The sequence below is a fragment of the Rhinichthys klamathensis genome, unplaced genomic scaffold, assembly GCF_029890125.1.
Source record: "Rhinichthys klamathensis goyatoka isolate OS25496 unplaced genomic scaffold, OSU_Roscu_1.1 h1tg000096l_1, whole genome shotgun sequence".
NCBI lineage: Eukaryota > Metazoa > Chordata > Actinopteri > Cypriniformes > Leuciscidae > Rhinichthys > Rhinichthys klamathensis.
The window spans coordinates 255,421-274,040 of NW_026606635.1; the positions used below are offsets into that span (position 1 = coordinate 255,421).

Sequence of the window (18,620 nt, forward strand, 5' to 3'; positions counted from 1 at the left end):
GCCATGGAAAAAAAAGAGAAGAAGTGAATCTGTTTCAGGAAATTAGTAAATACTGTGATTAGAAGCAAATTATTGATATTGCAAGCCAAATTAGATGACATGATTTGCAAAAGAGCTCAAGGTGCGTTTGTGATATCACGAGCCAAGTGGATAGAGGAAGGAGAAAAAACACCTCATATTTCAGTAATTTAGAGAAGAGAAGACAAGAAAATAAGGCAATATCAAGTTTACTGATGATAAATGGAGTAGAGTGCAAGGACAATAAAACATGGAAAATGCATTTTTTACATTTTATAATAATCTTTACACCTCTGCATATTCCCAACTAGATTCCTCAAATTTTTAAAATGAAATAAAGGACTTCATACCCAAGATTGAGGTTTCGTCTAAAGAATTTTGTGAGTCCGATTTAAGAGTAGAAGAATTGGATGACGTGAGCTTGAAATTGTCAATGAATAAATCTCCGGGTACCGACGGGCTCACTGCCGAGTTTTATAGATTCTTTTGGAAAGAAATCAGACATTTATTATTTAAGGCAATTCAAGAATGCATATTGAAGAACGAATTAATGACAAGCATGAAACAAGGCCTAATAATACTTATTCCTAAACATGGCAAAGATAAAAGATTGTTAGATAATTTAAGACCAATTACACTTCTTAACATTGATTATAAGTTGTTACCCCAGATAATAAGTGAAACTCAGTCTGGCTTTCTTGCTGGAAGATCTATCCATAATAACATACGATTGGTACTAGACTTGATCGAGTACCAGTCATACATTTGTAGAACATGGTTTTATTGTATTTTTAGATTTTTTACAAAGCTTTTGATTCAGTTGAACACCCCTTTATTTTAGAAACTTTAAATCATTTTGGTTTTGGACAGATTATCATATTGAATTAGTCTACTCTACAATGATATTAACAGCGGTGTATCTCTGGAGCACGGCACATGCTCACGATTCGCAGTTAAGAGGGGCATTAGACAAGGCTGCAACAGTTCTCCTTTATTATTTATAATGGTCGCTGAACTATTCCACGTATACTGGATCGGAGGATCATACAAGTTTTCCCCCTCGTGTTGACATCATCTCTCAGTTTGAACGGACAATCATTTCTACCCGCGTTATCATCTTCCACCGGTGGGTAAATGACTTTCATTTTAAACCTATAGGCACGAGAGACGCTACGGTAAATAAGCGCCGACAATCTTTATCAAGACTCTTGCTCTCTGCTCTTTTAATGATTGGAAATATTGAACTTAACCCTGGTCCTGAAAAAATTACCTTTATGTCCACTTTTCTATATTTCCTGGGATTTTATACTCATGTTTTAAATAACACTCTGGGCCTGGGTTTATATGCAGGTGCCCCTTACATGGACCTATCTCAATTGCTGTGTATTCGACAACAACCTATTGACACAACGATAATACCTCAGTTGCTATTTAAATCTCCTCCTGTTATTCCAGTATTTAATTCTAAACCTGTTAAAACACAAAAAAGACCCTTGTATCTAAGGAAAAATCCAGTTACTTTATGCCAGCTTGGTAGAATTAGAGGTTTTAAAATGTGTCATCTAAACATGAGAAGCCTTGTTCCAAAATTGGATGAATTTAAAATCATGCTTGCTCAAACTAAGGCTCATGTTATGGCAATATCTGAATCATGGCTGTCCCCTACTATATCTGATTCCTTTCTCTCGATTGAAGATTATTCATTGTATCGCAGAGACAGGACTGATAGAATTGGTGGCGGTGTTGCTCTTTATGTAAATAATAGATATGCGCATTCTGTAGTAAAACTATCAACAATTTCTGAGTCACTTCAATTAGTTGTTCACTTTACAAATCAACTCTCAGTTACTATTATTGTCACGTACAAGCCTCCAAATGTTTGTCCAACTGCATATTTACTGCAGCTTTCTGACTTAATAAAATCTGTAAAAACTAAGGAGCTTGTTATTCTAGGTGACATTAATTTGAATTGGATCGATAATTCATCTAAACTTTTGAAAGCAACTGCCATAAAACATGGTCTTCATCAATTAATCAAAGATCCCACCAGATTTGGCAAAACACGAAATTCTATTTTGGACCTCATCTTCACTAATCAACCTTCTAAGTATAGTATATCTGGAGTAATAAATACAGCAGTTTCTGATCATTCACTAATATATGCCATTAGGAAATGTCTTAAACAGCCAAAATCTCATAAAAATAGTTACATTAAAAAAGTACCAAATTCAAAATTGTCTCAGTTTAATGCTGAATTTGCTGATACTGATTGGAGTAATGAGATGTATTTGCAAGATCCTGATCATGTTCTATCAAATTTTCATAAAAGAGTGGAGACACTACATCAAAAATTTACTACTACTTGTAAAATATATATCAGGCAAAATACAATACCTTGGGTAACTCCGGACATTTTGCAGCTTTTAAAAAAGTAGGCCACCTATTTGAAAGCATACAGATCATTAAAAACACCTGAGGCTAAGCATATTTTCACACAGTTCAGAAATAAGTGCAATTTTGAATTATTCAAAGCAAAACAGCTATATTTTGAAAATCAAATTAATCGAACGGTCTCCAACCCAAGAACATTATGGAAAACAATTAAATCTATAACTGGTGAAAATAAATTAAAAAATAATAACAGTTTACAACTATCCATAAATGGTACTCTTCTCACTGATCATGATAAAATTGCTAATTCTTTCAACGAGTATTTTGTTGTATCTGTTCAGAGGTTATTTTCTGGATTTATTGTTCCTCAGTTTCTCCCATCAGTACCGGCAGCATCTCAGCAATTCTCCTTTTCTGAAATTGCACAAAGCGATATAACTAACATTTTGGGTTCTTTGAATGCTTCTCATGCTTGTGATGCAAATAATTTAAATATGATTTTTCTTAAAACTCACGCTAGTACACTTATTCCGCTCTTCCATCATTTAGTTAATCTGTGTATTAGGCAATCAGTTTTTCCTGCCATGTGGAAAACAGCCCAGATCACCCCGATTCTTAAGTCTGAGGATCCAACTAATATCTCGAATTACCGCCCAATTGCAATTCTTCCAACTGTTTCTAAGTTACTTGAAAAAACGTTATATAATCAATTAATTAATCACCTTGAATACAATAACCTGCTCAGTGATTGTCAGCATGGTTTTCGACCACTGCGGTCGACTATGTCGGCTTTGCTACTTTTTACTGAGCAGATACGGGCGTCTTTAAATAAAGGTCAGGTTACTGGAGTCATATACATAGACTTTCGAAAAGCCTTCGATACAGTCAATCATCACATTTTGTTAAATAAACTTTTTTCTTTTCATTTGTCCTCCTCTGCAATAGATATGTTTAAATCATATTTAAGTGACAGATCTCAGACTGTAAGAATCGGCTCAGTAACATCACAGTCACGAGTGTGTTCTATGGGAGTTCCACAGGGCAGCATCTTAGGTCCTTTACTTTTCCTTATGTACATCAATGATCTTCCTAATGTGTTTGATGTTTCTAATACTTTATTATATGCTGATGACACTGTCATTTTTTTGTCTGGCTCAGATATTGATACAATTAATTACAAACTTAACTTAGACCTACAGCATCTACATGATTGGCTCCAGGATAACCATTTAACACTGAATACTAAGAAAACAGAATGTATGTATTTCTATTCATCTAGGAAACAACTGTCTATATCAAATTTCATCACCTTTTCCAATCAAAAACTTTCAATTGTATCCACGTATAAGTATTTGGGAGTCTCTCTTGACTCACATCTTACTTATCGTGACCATGTCCAAATTTTAATCAGAAAGTTAAACCAAAAGTTATTTGTTTATAGTAAAATTAGACCATATCTACTGCATTCTGTTTCTAAAACATATCTTCATGCCATTATATTGTCCACTATGTCGTATTGTTTACCTGTTTGGTCACTCACAACAAATGAGATCCTTGAACCTGTAGCGAGACTCTACAATAGAGCCTATAAGATCCACAACAGGCTTCCAGGCTGGACTCACCACTGTGTTGCACTATCTTTGAGTAATGCCTTGACATTTCAGAACTATAGAATAAGCCATGGTTTGAACCTTTTTTATCAGATCTTAAATGGTCATACTACTGCGGGATTGACTGCGCTGGCTCCTAAACTCAGTTCAAGGCTCGTATGCACTACGAGATCTGTTGCAAATGGACTTCTCCCTATACCGGCTTTTAGGAACTGCTATGGACAGAGATCTTTCTTTAATTTGCTCACTAGAGCCTGGAATGAGACTCCACAGCACATCAGATCTATAACATCAATAAGACTATTTAAACAAACTTGTGCTCGCCATCTGATGGACAGGTATATCTGTGACCACTGAGATGGCTTTATGGCCTCCTGCTGATGCTTGTTTACTGTCGTGGTTTGTGTGCTTGTTGTGTGTTTGTTATTGTATGGTCTTGGAGTTCTGTTGTGTTTGATGTATTCATGTTCTGCAGAACAGGAACCTGCTGAAAATCAGTTTTATGCTGAGTCAGGCCCGATTGCTCTTAATCTTTTCCTGTTTAAATAAATAAATAAATAAATAAATTGTCTATTAGGATTAGAATGAACAATTCTGATGGCTTCAACATTCTGGGAAAGCACATAATAATAAGTCAGTTTGCGGACGACACGACTTTATTTCTAAAAGACAAAAGGCAAATTTCCAGAGCGTTAGATTCAATCAGTCAGTTCTCAAAGGCATCAGGTGTTAAATTGAACACTAATAAATGTGAAATCCTAGCTTTACATGACCAACCAGCTCGCTTAATTGATAATATACAGGGAAAATAAGGGAATATTGATAAATGCAAAGTAATATTGGATTCGTGGCTGCAAAGGGATATAACATTTTTTGGCAGGGCTCTTCTAGCCAAGATGGAGAGTATCAAGAGCCATTTACCCTGCCTTTTCTCTAGAAATTTCAAATAAATAAGATAAATTTCAATTTTATTTGGAAGGGTAAATGCCATTAAATCCGAAAAAATGACATGATTAAGTGTATTGAAGAGGGTGGCATGAATGTCATAGATTTTTCTGTGATGAATGGTGTACTAAAACTAAAATGGTTGAATTATTTTGTGTGTCATAATGACTCTTTTTGGTTTAGCATCCCGAATGCAATTTTCCAAAAAATGGGGGAATTGATTTTATATTGCGGTGTGACTATGATTTAAACAAACTACCTGTAAAATTATCTGATTTCCATCAGCAAGTTTCGAACACTCAATCAGAAATGAGACCTCTGTGTATTGGAGTTATTTTAAAGGTGCATTGCGCAACATTTCATGTTAAAAATACCAGTTTTTCTAACCCATACATGCTTAAACAATTGCCTGATGGGCTGAATGAGCCCTTCTCTGATCACTGCGATTGCCTCTATAATCCTGTACAGTAAAATAAATAAGAGGGATTCGGGACGGAACGTGAGACTGGGCGTGACGTCATGCGCGTTCACGCTCACCTGGCTATGTCTGGCAGGTTTGTGTATTCGCCGTCATTCTCCGTATCAGCGAAGACAACTCAAGCGCAGACATCCAAAGTCTCCCGGAAGTTCCGGGAGTCTCCCGCATATTGATAGCGTCTCCCTGATGCCCGCAAATTAGTTCAAATCTCCCGGATTCTAGAACGCGAATGCGAGACAGAACATACTGCGCGCATAACATACATAGCGCGCGCATGCACAACAGAGAGGGAGAGAGCGAGAGACCTTGCGTGTGGAGGGAGCGAGCGAGAGAGAACAGTTCAACATGGAGATTGATGGAAACAAAAACCGAAGTTTTCTACTACCCCCGTTTTCCCCTCACACATAAGTGTGTAATTATCAAATGCCTTTCCTTTCATATATTTAAAATGACTTGCAGATTTATAACTTTATTACCTCTGAAGACATTATGACTGTAAACAAAAGATTTGTGCGGCTGATGCGCCTTTGGTTATGAACAGCTCGTGCTCGTGCAAGCGTGCGTGTGTGTGTGGTCCATGAGCGTGCACACCTCTGGTTGCAGTTTCGCTTGTCGCCAGAGGGGGCATAGTTCTGCAAAAACTCAGAGACTTGCACTATGCACCTTTAAATAGTAATTCACGAGTTTACATGTTAATGAAATCTGATGTAATATTATAATGCGTATTTGGCTTGCTGTCCGGGGGGAGGGCTCCGAGCTCAGAATTCGGCCCGACCCCAGAGTACTCCCCCCATAACCTTAGAGATTATAGGTAACTATGAGCGGACCCAGCCGAATGTGGGGTGAAGGGGTGGTGGTGGGATGCTGAGAAATTAGTCATGAGACAGGAGGTAAGGGAAGGCTTTATTTATACTGGCTTCTTCTTGTGCTGATTGGATGATTACCTGAACATGCTCCTCCCGAACTTTGTTACATAAAACTTCATATAGTTTACAAATAAGTTTATTAGAAATGTGTTATCCAAACAGTTTCTCTGGTCAACTGAAAAGAAAACATGTTCTAAAAGATTTCAGTGACGAAGAGGCTAAAAAAAATAAGGAAGCGGTATTTACCTTACCCAATCTTTCCTAAGGCAAAAGAAGTGACATTTAAAATATTGAATGACATTTATCCATCTAATTGCTTTTTACATGAAAGATTCAATTGGGAAAACAATTCATGTAGATTTTGTGAGAAGGAAATTGAGACTGTAGAACATATTTTCTTTCAATGCGAATTTGTACAAGAATTTTGGCTTACATTTCAGAGTTGGCTACAATCTAAGGAGATATCGCTTCTCCCTTTGAATGTGAGCTCAATTAAAGTTGGAGTGTTTTTGAATGATAAAAACTTGATAAACAATCTGATTGTTTTAGGTAAACACTTCATCCACAGATGTAAATATTTAAAGACCAAACTAAGGATGAGCGAGTACAGCATTATCTGTATCTGTTAACCATATGAACGATCTGTATCTGTACTCGGACTGGGCGGGGCCTAACCCGGAAGTGGGTGGGATTTAACCCGGAAGTGGGTCGGGTTGTCTTGAAATGGGCGGGCATTAACCAGTATGTTATTTTAAGCATGCAATTGATATGGGTTGATCAGAAATTGTTATATTTATTGCTGATTAGAAAACTATATTTACATGACTGCATCAGCATTGAGCTTCAGATCAATGTTTTTTTTTTTATCACTATAACAAACGAACTATATACAGCACAAGTTTTGCAACAATGAATACAACACATGCGGTTGCAATTATGAAGTAAAATGTAATGAACAAGAGTTTTCATACTCAACATTATTATTATTATTTTTTTTTTTACTTTTTTTTTTTTAACAGTTAAAAAACTGGTTGGAGCCAGCAGACGGTTAAAAAAAAGTTAATTTGTAATATAGTTTTATACCACTACTTCCTTTATTTTTTTATGAAATACAGCAAGAAAGTGTCAGACACACTCAGTAAAAAAAACTGGTTAGAGCCAGCTGACGGTTTAAAAAAGAAAAAAAATCTCCGACAGGCAGAGACGCAACGCGAGTCGCATTCTATCAAGCACCACGTCTGAACAAACCCCACGTTTACCAGAACTCTACTGGTTAATAAGTAAGTACTACAAACCGAAGTAAAAAACAAACTTGAAGCTGAAGAAACCCTAAACGTTAACGGAAAAGACCCGCGAACCTGAGTGACTGAGGGAGAGACAGAGAGAGAGAGCTGTTCTCTTCTCAGTGTTCTGTGTGTGAGTGAGCACTGAGCAGAAGAGCGGGACACAGCAACACGATAAATCTGTATGTGTGTAGGGGTAGCCTTTCACAGAACGCAGACACAGTCAGCTACCCAATGAGGATTTTTATTCAATCCGAGCACAGATATTGACTCGTATTACTCGTATAATACTCGTACACGGCAAAAGTGCTTTATCCGGACCGGATACTCGTTTCAGCCGAGTATCCGGCTCAACTCTAGACCAAACCCCATTTCAATGGATGGAAGAATGACTTGAAGCTATTTGTAAAATCTCTTCATTGGATGACGGACAGAAATGCCCTGAAACTTCTTTCCGTTTTGGAATTGTTATTGGACTAAGACCCTCACCCCTTTTCTTTTTCTTTCTTTCTTTTTTTCTTTTCTTCTTCTTCTATGTTCTTTTTTTCTAAGTGATTCAACACAAATACAACTGTATGATCGTTGATTTATGCCTTAATTGTTTGTACTTGAATTCTCTATATTAATATATATATATATATATTTTTTTACTTGGGCCACAAAAGATGACGTTTCACAAAAACACAAGTACAGACAAGAACACAGATTGAGAAAGGCTTCATGAGAACACGGAAGTGAAAGGAAGTTCAGTGCTTTTGATGATTGAGGTGCATTTGATGTAGCGAGGTGCCATTTGATGATCGAGGTGCCATTTGATGATCGAGGTGCATTTGATGATTGAGGTGCCATTTCAGAGGAGAAAGAAACATCTGCAAATATTGTCATTATTCAAGGTAAGTTAGGAAAATATCTTAAGCTACTGACCAATGTTTAAGTGTCATGTTTCCAGTGATCACAGAAGATTCATACAGCACAACTAATAGATCTTTATTGGATTTTACTAGTCTGAAACGAGGCTCTGAGTGTTAGTGTAAGTGAGTGTGTGTGTGTGTGTCTGTGTGTGTGTGTGTGTGTGTGGAAGTGTGTGTGAGTATATCTGGTGTCTGCTGACTAATTTTTCCATTAATCATAATTTATATAAATTATTATTATTATTAAGAATAACTATTGTAACTTTTAGTATGTTCAGTGTCACGTTATTATTTTTATTCCAGTCTGGTTTGACATGTAAAAGACAAGTCTTCCAAGGAGAGAATGGCAAAATGTGAAAGTACTTCTGAAATCTAATCATGCTGAGACTCAATAATCACCAACATTCAGCTGAATATTTTAGAAACAATAATCTACTAATGAGCTAATAACTCTTAAACTGAATAACAACCTGAAGAATTAGTTTTAGACCTTAAAGGGTCATGAAACCCTGAACCCAATTTTCTGAGATTTTAACAGAGGTATGTGTGTTGAACACCATTGAAGACAATGTTAGTATCTGTTAGATTTAATAGTAGGGGGAAAATAGTTAAATTTTAGTTTTTTCCCGCTATTTTTGTCTTCCGGGTTTAAAATCTTCATCGTGTCCAGGCTGTGACGTGGCAGTGCGCTGTGAGTGCTTTGATGACTCATCGGTGTCTCATAATTATTCATGAGACTGAGTTTTCTTATCCTATAAGAAGACACTGTCTCTTAATTATTCATGACACCACACGGATCTTTCCAATGACAGACATGTCAAACTGTGATATCGCGCAGTAGATGAGCAAAAGTTCCAGTGCGTTGCATATCTTTCCCCGCGATGCTGCCAGAGCTAGACTCTGGCTGCGGGCGGTTGGTTGGCCATCAACCACGGACACATCTAAACTACGTGTGTGTAGCAAGCTTTTTTAGTAGCGAGAGAGAGCTTCGAGAACTGGAGAATGGTGGACTTCAGCCTTGTTCACCAATCCAAGTTGCCTCTTGCGAGTGATGCGGTACCAAGTCCCAAGGACTTTTCTATCCCTTCAGAGGTGTGTGTGTGTCTAAAATGTAACCCTGACAGTTTTACTTGCCTTAGTTTTGTTAAACCTCTGGGGTCGACAAACGCGCCGGCGCGTTTTGCTGGATTTTTTTCAAATGGCAGCAAAATAGACTTAAAACACTCCGTTATTTATGGTGAAACAGACTTAAGAAATATGAAAAAATAAACTGTTAAATGTCTACTTTTTTATGTGTCCACTTACAATCGGAAAAAAAACAGTGTGCTTTTATAAAATAAAGAAAATAAACAGGGTGTGCTTTCTGCCTCTCCGTGTCCGTGAACTTTTTTTCTGGAGCACGTCTCTAAACTTAAACAAAACATAGCGAATACTATTCACCCAGACAAGAGCAGTATATCTTTATAATCATTTAAAATGAATTATTTTCAAATATATGCATTTATAGTGTATATAAACAAATATATATTTTATAATGACATTATAATTGTACATGTAATTTAATATGTTTTAAATAGAATTACGATTACTGTAAGCTAATATAGGCCTATGTAGCAGGGCATTCAGTTACTTTTGAAAGGACAAAAATAAGATGTCAGTGTATTTCATTAGACTTTAACTTTGCCAGCTATAAAAAATCTAGCATTTCCTCACGTTTTACCACAGATTTTTAGTGACAGTTGATATGCATGGGCCACTGGCCGATGACAGTTACCCCCTCCCCCTCCCCCTCCCCTGCAGTGCCATTCCACACCCACTCCCCTCCCTTCTTCTCTCAGCCATCTACGCCCATTTCAGTTGCATTTTTCAAAAAGATTGTGAGCAAGACTTGAGCTGAAGGAAGGGGGTTTCATGACCCTTTAAAAGTAAAAAAAAAAAAAAAAGCTTCATATTGTTGACCTGGCCACAGTGTCATTTCATTGCGCACATATATTTGCACATACTGCATAGATATCTGCTATAAAAGTGCAATTATCTAAATACTTTTTCCTTTTCCTTTGCTCCAACAGTCCATGAAGGACCATGGCATCTGATTTAGTGCTTCATACTCTAGAAGACCTGGAAGAATGTAATCTGAAGAAATTTAAGTGGTTCTTAAAGCAAGATGGAGCCGTTAGAGCTGGTAAACTGGAGGATGCTGGTGTCACTGATATAGTGGATGTAATGAAGGAGTGTTTTGGACTGGAAGAAGCTGTGAAGAAAACACTGAACATCCTGAGGAAGATGAACCAGAACCGACTGGCTGAAGAGTTACAGAACAACTACACTGACGGTAATAAATGAGAGAATAGAGAACGAGAGTCAGCATAGATTCATAGACATATTCAGATTATTTTCAAAAAAGAGTCTTGTTCACCAAGGCTGCATTTAATTATCAAAAATAGTTAAAATATTGTGAAATAACAGAATTTAAATGAATTTTTCTATTTGAATATATATATATATAAAAAATGAAGGAATAGAAAATGAGAAGCAGCATAGATTCATATAAATGTATATTCAAGTTTAAAAAAAACATTTATATGTTTAGAAATAGTTAAAATATTGCAAAATATTGCAATTTAAGACAATTGTTTTCTATTTAAATATCTTTTTTTTAATCCTATGTTGCCATAAAAGTACGTTTCACAACTGAATTTTCAGCATCATTACTCCAGTCTTCGGTGTCTTCAGAAATCATTCTAATATGCTGATTATTTAATAGTTTAATACTTGTGCTGCTTAATGAAGTGTGGAAACATGATGCAGAGGATTTAATACTTGTGCTGCTTAATGAAGTGTGGAAACATGATGCAGAGCATTTTTCAGGATACTTTGATGAACATAAAGTCTCATTTCATTCTCTTTCTTCACAGTGCAAGAATCACCAGAAGCAGCCGAGAAACGCCCAAGAAAACAAGGTGAATTAACCTTACACACGGCCTTACAGTGGGGTCAGACATTATTTCAGCTTGTTTTATTTATATTGATCTTAATACACAACATAACTGCTTTCAGTGAAATGAATTTAAATACCATATGTCTGCTCTAGTTGATTTTGATGAAAATCATGCTAAGGTAAAAAAACCTTTGTGTTTAAGTTTTTTTATGTTGTTTTGTTAACACCTTTTCCTGTTTATTTATATATTTCATAACAGATTTCTGGCTGCAGGAATTCTTGAAAACTCACAAAATGAACATGAAGGAGAAAGTAGAACACATCTTTGAGTGTAAAAAGGAAAATGAAGCACATCTCAAGGATGTTTTCACAGAACTCTTCATTACGGAGGGGGATCTTAAAGAAATCTACCAAGAACATGAGATTCTGCAGATTGATAAAGCCATTAAACCCAACAAATCACAGAACAGGCCAATCAAATGCAATGATGTATTTAGTCTGAACAAAAATAAGAAAAAGATTGTGCTGACCAAAGGCATTGCTGGCATTGGAAAAACTGTCTCAGTGCACAAGTTCATTCTGGACTGGGCAGAAGGAGAAGCCAATCAGGAGATAGACTGTGTTTTCCTGCTTCCATTCCGAAAAATTAACTGCATTAAAGACAGGGAGTTCAGTCTGCATGAGTTTCTACAGAGATTTAATCCTGAACTGAATGACCTGGAAAAACCAAAGATATGTAAGATATATAATAGTAAGCTTGCGTTTATCTTTGATGGACTGGATGAGAGTCGACTCCCTTTGGAGTTTGACAGTGGAATGGTGACGAGTGTTGAGGAGCGATCATCTGTAGATGAACTGTTTACAAATCTGGTGAACGGGACTCTGCTTCCATCAGCTCACGTCTGGGTGACATCACGACCAGCAGCAGCCAATCAGATCCCTCTTGAGTGTGTAGGGTTGTTCACCGAGGTGCGAGGATTCACTGACCAGCAGAAGGAGGAGTATTTCAGAAAGAGAATCCAAGATACGACTCAGGCCTCCAGAATGATCTCACACATTAAGAAATCTCGTAGTCTCTACATCATGTGCTACATTCCCGTGTTCTGTTGGATCACAGCCACTGTTCTTCAGGACGTCCCCATTGGGAACAATGCAGGGAACATCAACACGACACTCACTGAAATGTACATCCACTTCCTGCTGATACAGATGAACATGAAGAGCCAGAAGCATGACAGTAAAACAGAAAGACAACGTACCAAGCTCTTAGATTCCAATAAAACAATGATTTTAAAGTTAGCCAAGCTAGCGTTTGAACAACTGAAGAAGGAAAACATAGTGTTCTATGAGGATGATCTGAAAGCTTGTGGTATTGATGAGAGTGAAGACTTTGAGTCCACAGGAATGCTGACTGAGATCTTTCAGCAAGAAGCTGGACTTCATGAGATGAAGGTCTTCTGCTTCGTACATCTGAGTGTTCAAGAGTTCCTCGCTGCAGTGCACGTGTTCCTCTGCTACCTGAACAAGAACATGGACGAGCTGCAGTTTTTCCTTAGAAAAACACAATTCAAGGTCAGGCCTGACAACATCGACAAGCCAGACAAAAATATTGCTTTACATAATTTACTAAAGAAGGCTGTTGAGAAAGCAATGCAAAGTCAGAAAGGACATTTAGACCTTTTTGTACGGTTTCTGCTGGGCATTTCACTGGAATCGAATCAGAAACTGCTCAGCAGCCTGTTCACACACACTGAAGACAGTAAATACAGCGTCACAGAAACAACCAAACGCATTAAAGAACAATTACAAAGCTATAAGAACAATACCATCTCACCTGAAACTTCAGTCAACCTGTTCTACTGCCTACTGGAGCTCAATGACAATTCATTATATACAGAAATACAAAGATACTTCAGATCATCTCCAGAAAGAGAGCTCTCGTCTTCCATGTGCTCATTGATGGCTTACGTACTTCTGATGTCAGAGGAGGTGCTGGAGGAGCTCAACCTGAGGATGTACAGGACATCAGGGGGGGGCCGCATGAATCTCCTGCCAGCTGTGAGATGCTGCAGAAAAGCAACGTAAGAAACTTGTTGACAGCTGTTTAATCAAAGTTTTTAACTCTGTAAATCAATTTTAGCATAATATGCAGTGTAAAGTATCATTGTTTTACTCATTTTAGAGAGTAAAATCTGTATTTACTAAAATGTATTTACTAAACAGTGATTTTATAGACATCAATTTGAACGTTATTTTCACTTGACTGTCACATCAGTTCCAGCATACATGACATTTATATTTATTTACATTTATTTTTTTCCAGAAAGCTTGAATGTTCACAGAGAACATGATATAACATATCACTGTTACTACAAACACTGTTCCTACAAGATGAACACACAATACATGCCATGGACAAATGTCCTGTTTTTACAGACTCTCCCTCGGTGGACTCACTGAAACCTGCTGTGAAACTGTGGCTTTGGCCCTGCAGACACCAAACTCACCCCTGATAGAGCTGAACATGAGTGAAAATAACCTGAAGGATTCAGGAGTGAAGCTGCTCTCTGATGGACTGAAGAGCCCAAACTGTCACCTGAAGATACTGAGGTTTGAGATTCATTCAATCCGTATACAGCACCCACCTCAGTATTTCATCCACTAAAATAGAGTATGACATTATAAAACGCTTAACATGGAAATGCTTAACTTGCCTTAATGCACAAAGACAGTGTTTTTAATATATCAAACTCAGTATACATCGTATCCATGATGCGTAATATTTACAGGCAAGCAGATGAACCCAGAATTTTAACAATGCATTTTAAACCCATTAAAATCTTGCTGTACGTTTATAAGATAAACAAATTAAAGAGCCATCTCTCTGTTATTAAATAATCTGACAAATACAACAAATTTTCCAAATTAAATAGCGTGTGTTCATTCAAACATGAATGAACATCTGAAGGTGTGTTGACAGATACAGTACAACTTACTGAAACATTATATCTCGTGTAATCGCTCAATCAGAGTTTCAACGCCGGAAATGCATCAGTAAAACAGTTTTAAAACAATTTCCCACGTAGCATTACATTTACCTCAGGCAGGTCATTCAGTGTATGATAGCTTGTTAATTCGCAGGGAAATGTACTATTTCGCTTAATATCTGCACTATATTAGCCTACATATTCATTATATTTTATTTAACCTGTTAGTGATGTCTTGATTATTTAATGTATGATTAAAATATCTGTCATGAAAATGTCAGCAAGTGTGTAATAATTATATTTCAACAACGAATTGGAGTAAAAACATAATTTTATATTTAAATTTAGAAGTTAATGCAAATGTGCAGTTTACATGTTTGCATACAATTTGTTATTTGAGTGTATTATATCTCAAATTTAATAGCTACTGAATTAGGCTAAGATGTTTGGGCTCTATTGTTAACCATTAACCCTCTGGGGACCAAGGTGTTTTTGGGGTCCTTGAGATGTTATGACATGCCCTGACATTTGTGCTTTTTTCAGTTGCTTATAAACATAGTAATGGCACAGGTGAAATTACACTCTATTTAGCACAAACAGGGCTACCATAATATGTGAGCAACATGTATGTACATGTTTGTATTTTTGAGAGAATATTGTTTATGCATGGTTATTGAAAAAACTAAAAATTAAAGTTTCTGAAATAAAGCCACAAAACACATACTAAATATGTGTCCACAAGACATTTGACTAATGGAAGTTGTGGCCTAGAGTTTTTGCTTCAAAATGATCTGAAAATCATCCTATCTAATCATTCACATAACACAATAGATTCTTTTAAATTGTGAAAAACATTTTTTGTTATCCAAGGCAATATGCGAATGGGCGTGAACGGCCCAACCCCATTGTGAATAATTAGGTGGTTGAGAAGACAAAGACCCTGCATAGTAATGAGCCTTTCATTCAGATGTGTCACACAAGAAAGAATGCAAGGACAATATATATACACACACACACACATACATACATATATATATATACATATATAATCAAAATATAAATGAAAGTCAAAAGCACATTTTTAGTCATACCTGGAAACAAATCCTGTTCAAATAGGTTATATGGGCCATTCTATAGAATTGGTTCAAAGTTAGAGTTGGAAACATCTTGAAAAGAAAATTGTCTTTTTCCATAAATGTCTTAGTAGGCCAATACATTTTATCATGCATATTTCAAAGTTAAGGATTCATTATTTTGATATAGCTTGCATTGGAAAAAACACTATAACATCTTAGTTGATTAGTTTATTGACAAATCATACTATATATTTAACATATGAGCAGAAACTGCTAACAAAAGCTTATTTGATGTCTATTTTAGAGTTAAAACTTTATAATCTATCCAAAACTAGTCACACACACACACACACACACACACACACACACACACACACACACACACACACACACACACACACACACACACACACACACACACACGCACACACAGAGAAACATGATTCAAATTTAAACAGTAGGCTATTTTAGCGTTTACAGACACTAACGTTATTATATATTGTGATTAGAACAAAGCACAAGAATAAAACACTTACAGCTCAGCGTGCTCCTCGAAGTGAAAATAAACCAGCACTTGTTCTGAGGTAGCTAAATGTCCCATGATTATTCCTCATAGCCGCGCAAGACGACAGTACATTAATCTGACTAAATATAGTGTGTTTACAGAGTTTATGTGGGCGTTTACACGTCTCAATGTGTTGCTTCAGATCATTAGCGTTTGAATAGCGCGCGCTCTCCGTGGGCGTGTCACATTAGCGAAATAATGAGATGCGAGAACGATAATGAGAACGGCTGACATCTCTCTCTTTTTATATAGATTACATAAACAGAATATTTATTTTAGTTTTAAATTAGATAATTTAAAAGTACAAACTTGAAATGATCATAAACATATATTGCTCATGTCTGGGTGAATAGTATTCGCTGAGTTTTGTTTAAGTTTAGAGACGTGCTCCAGAAAAAAAGTTCACGGACACGGAGAGGCAGAACGCACACCCTGTTTATTTTCTTTATTTTACAAAAGCACAATATTTTATTTCGATTGTAGGTGGGCACATAAAAAAGTAGTCATTTAACAGTTTATTTTTTAATATTTCTTAACTAGAAATGATGGAGTAGTTTAAGTCTATTTTTCTGCTATGTGAAAAAAATCTGCCAAAATGCACGGGTGCGTTTTTGGTCCCCAGAGGGTTAATATAGTGATGTGCAAGGGCTCCGATATAATTTACAGCATTAGCAGAGATCATTTTTTTGTCCTTAATGGCGTTTCTGGTTTCCTGATTTATGTTTTCTTTTCCCCAACATTTTTCAGTCAGTTAGTCCCTGTTCTTCCACCAAGCTCATCGTTAACTTCAGGCAGCGGCCGCCTCAACTCCGATTGATTCTGTTCACGAGCTGGGATGGGACTTACAACAATTTTATTGGGTCCATCTGATGTTTGTCACTGACTGAATAATTAATAAATACTTTAGATTGGACTAAACCATTTTTAGAGAGGTAAGAGAAGCAGATATTTGGAAAAAATATTTAACCAAATTGCATGATTTTGTGGTTTTCATTTAAATCTCAGGCATACAACTAGGGCTGGGCGATATGGGCAAAAAAAATTATCACGATATTTTTTTTATATCAGTCGATATCGATAATTATCACGATAATTTTTTTTATATCAGTCGATATCGATAATTATCAAGATTTTTTTTTTTATATCATTCGATATTGATAATTATCACGATAATTTTTTTATATCAGTCGATATCGATAATTATCACGATAAATGTCAAATCTTTATTTCTTTCAAGTTTAAAGGCAGATTTTTGCCCCTAAGTGAAAGTTGTAGAGAGTGTTAATTGTGGTTTTAAACTACTCTTTATTGTCAGAACATATCATGACAAACACTTGCCAAACAGGTAAACATTTCACAAATCTGAGGTACAACATCATTTGTCATTTTTCCTTAACAAAATAAATATCTGAATAGAAAGATATAATTCTTAGTTTCTGCATGTGCTAATGGGGGATATTGTTAAGTCTTGAAACAGTACTAATACTACTATGTTAAATTTATGTTCATTAACAAAAACAGTAACATCTGTTAAAAAAATGTAACAACCACATTTTTATTTGGTAAAATGTAATATTCTGAGTTTTATTCAAATTAACCATTGATTATCCAGTATCATGCATTTAGATCATGATAACCACAGATAAAGCCAGGCACTGCCTGTATAGCACCTCACTATCATGGCAAAATGTAACTTTATGGTTTCTATGGTAATTTGTATGAAAAAAAGTAGCCTAAATACATTATTAAATACTGTAATTATATTCCATTAGTCATTTAAAACATTGTCTACATTAATAATATAATACAATTCAGTATGTATATCCCACATTTCATGGTGCAGTTAATATTACTAGGCTAACCTTACAGTAAATCCATGGTAAATGGATTCAGTATCAATTTATATTCTGACTGTATCACAGTGTTTCTCCTGTTCGCCAGCGCTGTTTCATCTGCCTTTAAACTGGTTTAAATCACTGAGACGTTTGTGTTCTTTGCTGAATTCAAGCCTTCTCACTGGATCTCGTGAGCGAGACGATTAGAGTTCAATGCATCTGCTCTAGTGAGCTCGCGCTGCCGTTTGGACTTTGAGCCGAGCGGATGAACACTCCGTGAGGCGCGCGCGGTTCAAATGAGTTTCGTTCCGCTTTTGCCGCATAAACATTATCGAACATTTATCGAACTCTTGATATCGTTTTATCGAGAAATTATCGATAATTATCGTTATCGTTTTATCGCCCAGCCCTACATACAACTAATATAACTATTAGAATTATTCATACAACAGGGGCCTATATAGTATAACTGCTGGATTTTGTAATATATAATTGTCATTAATTATCTATAATTGTCACCACCTTTCACCCCACTAGCGACGGCCCTGGTTGCACCCCTTATACAGTATCTGTTTGAACTATTTTTCTATCCTCCTGTCAAAGGGCTCCCGCTCACTGATAAAAAAAAATTAAACATTAAAAAAGTTAAAGTCCCTGTAAAGTCAAAATTAAGTATGTGTTCTGAGTTTGTCACACCACAGAACAATTTGTTATTAG

The 18,620-nt window shown here is 36.3% G+C and overlaps 1 protein-coding gene across 3 annotated transcripts in view; it reads left to right on the forward strand.

Moving 5' to 3' along the window:
• Positions 1–18,620, forward strand: part of LOC130086518 (NACHT, LRR and PYD domains-containing protein 3-like) — a 55,620-nt gene that overhangs the window by 16,008 nt on the left and 20,992 nt on the right. Inside the window, exons 1-5 of one of the 3 annotated variants that reach the window (XM_056252585.1) lie at positions 8,416–8,484; positions 10,572–10,834; positions 11,418–11,462; positions 11,700–13,521; positions 13,877–14,050. In XM_056252585.1, coding sequence (XP_056108560.1) covers positions 10,585–10,834; positions 11,418–11,462; positions 11,700–13,521; positions 13,877–14,050 — 2,291 coding nt within the window. In that variant the 5' untranslated portion in view covers positions 8,416–8,484; positions 10,572–10,584. Of the gene's footprint in view, positions 1–8,415; positions 8,485–10,472; positions 10,835–11,417; positions 11,463–11,699; positions 13,522–13,876; positions 14,051–18,620 lie in introns of those variants that run through there. The other 2 variants (XM_056252587.1, XM_056252586.1) reach the window with 2 other exon arrangements.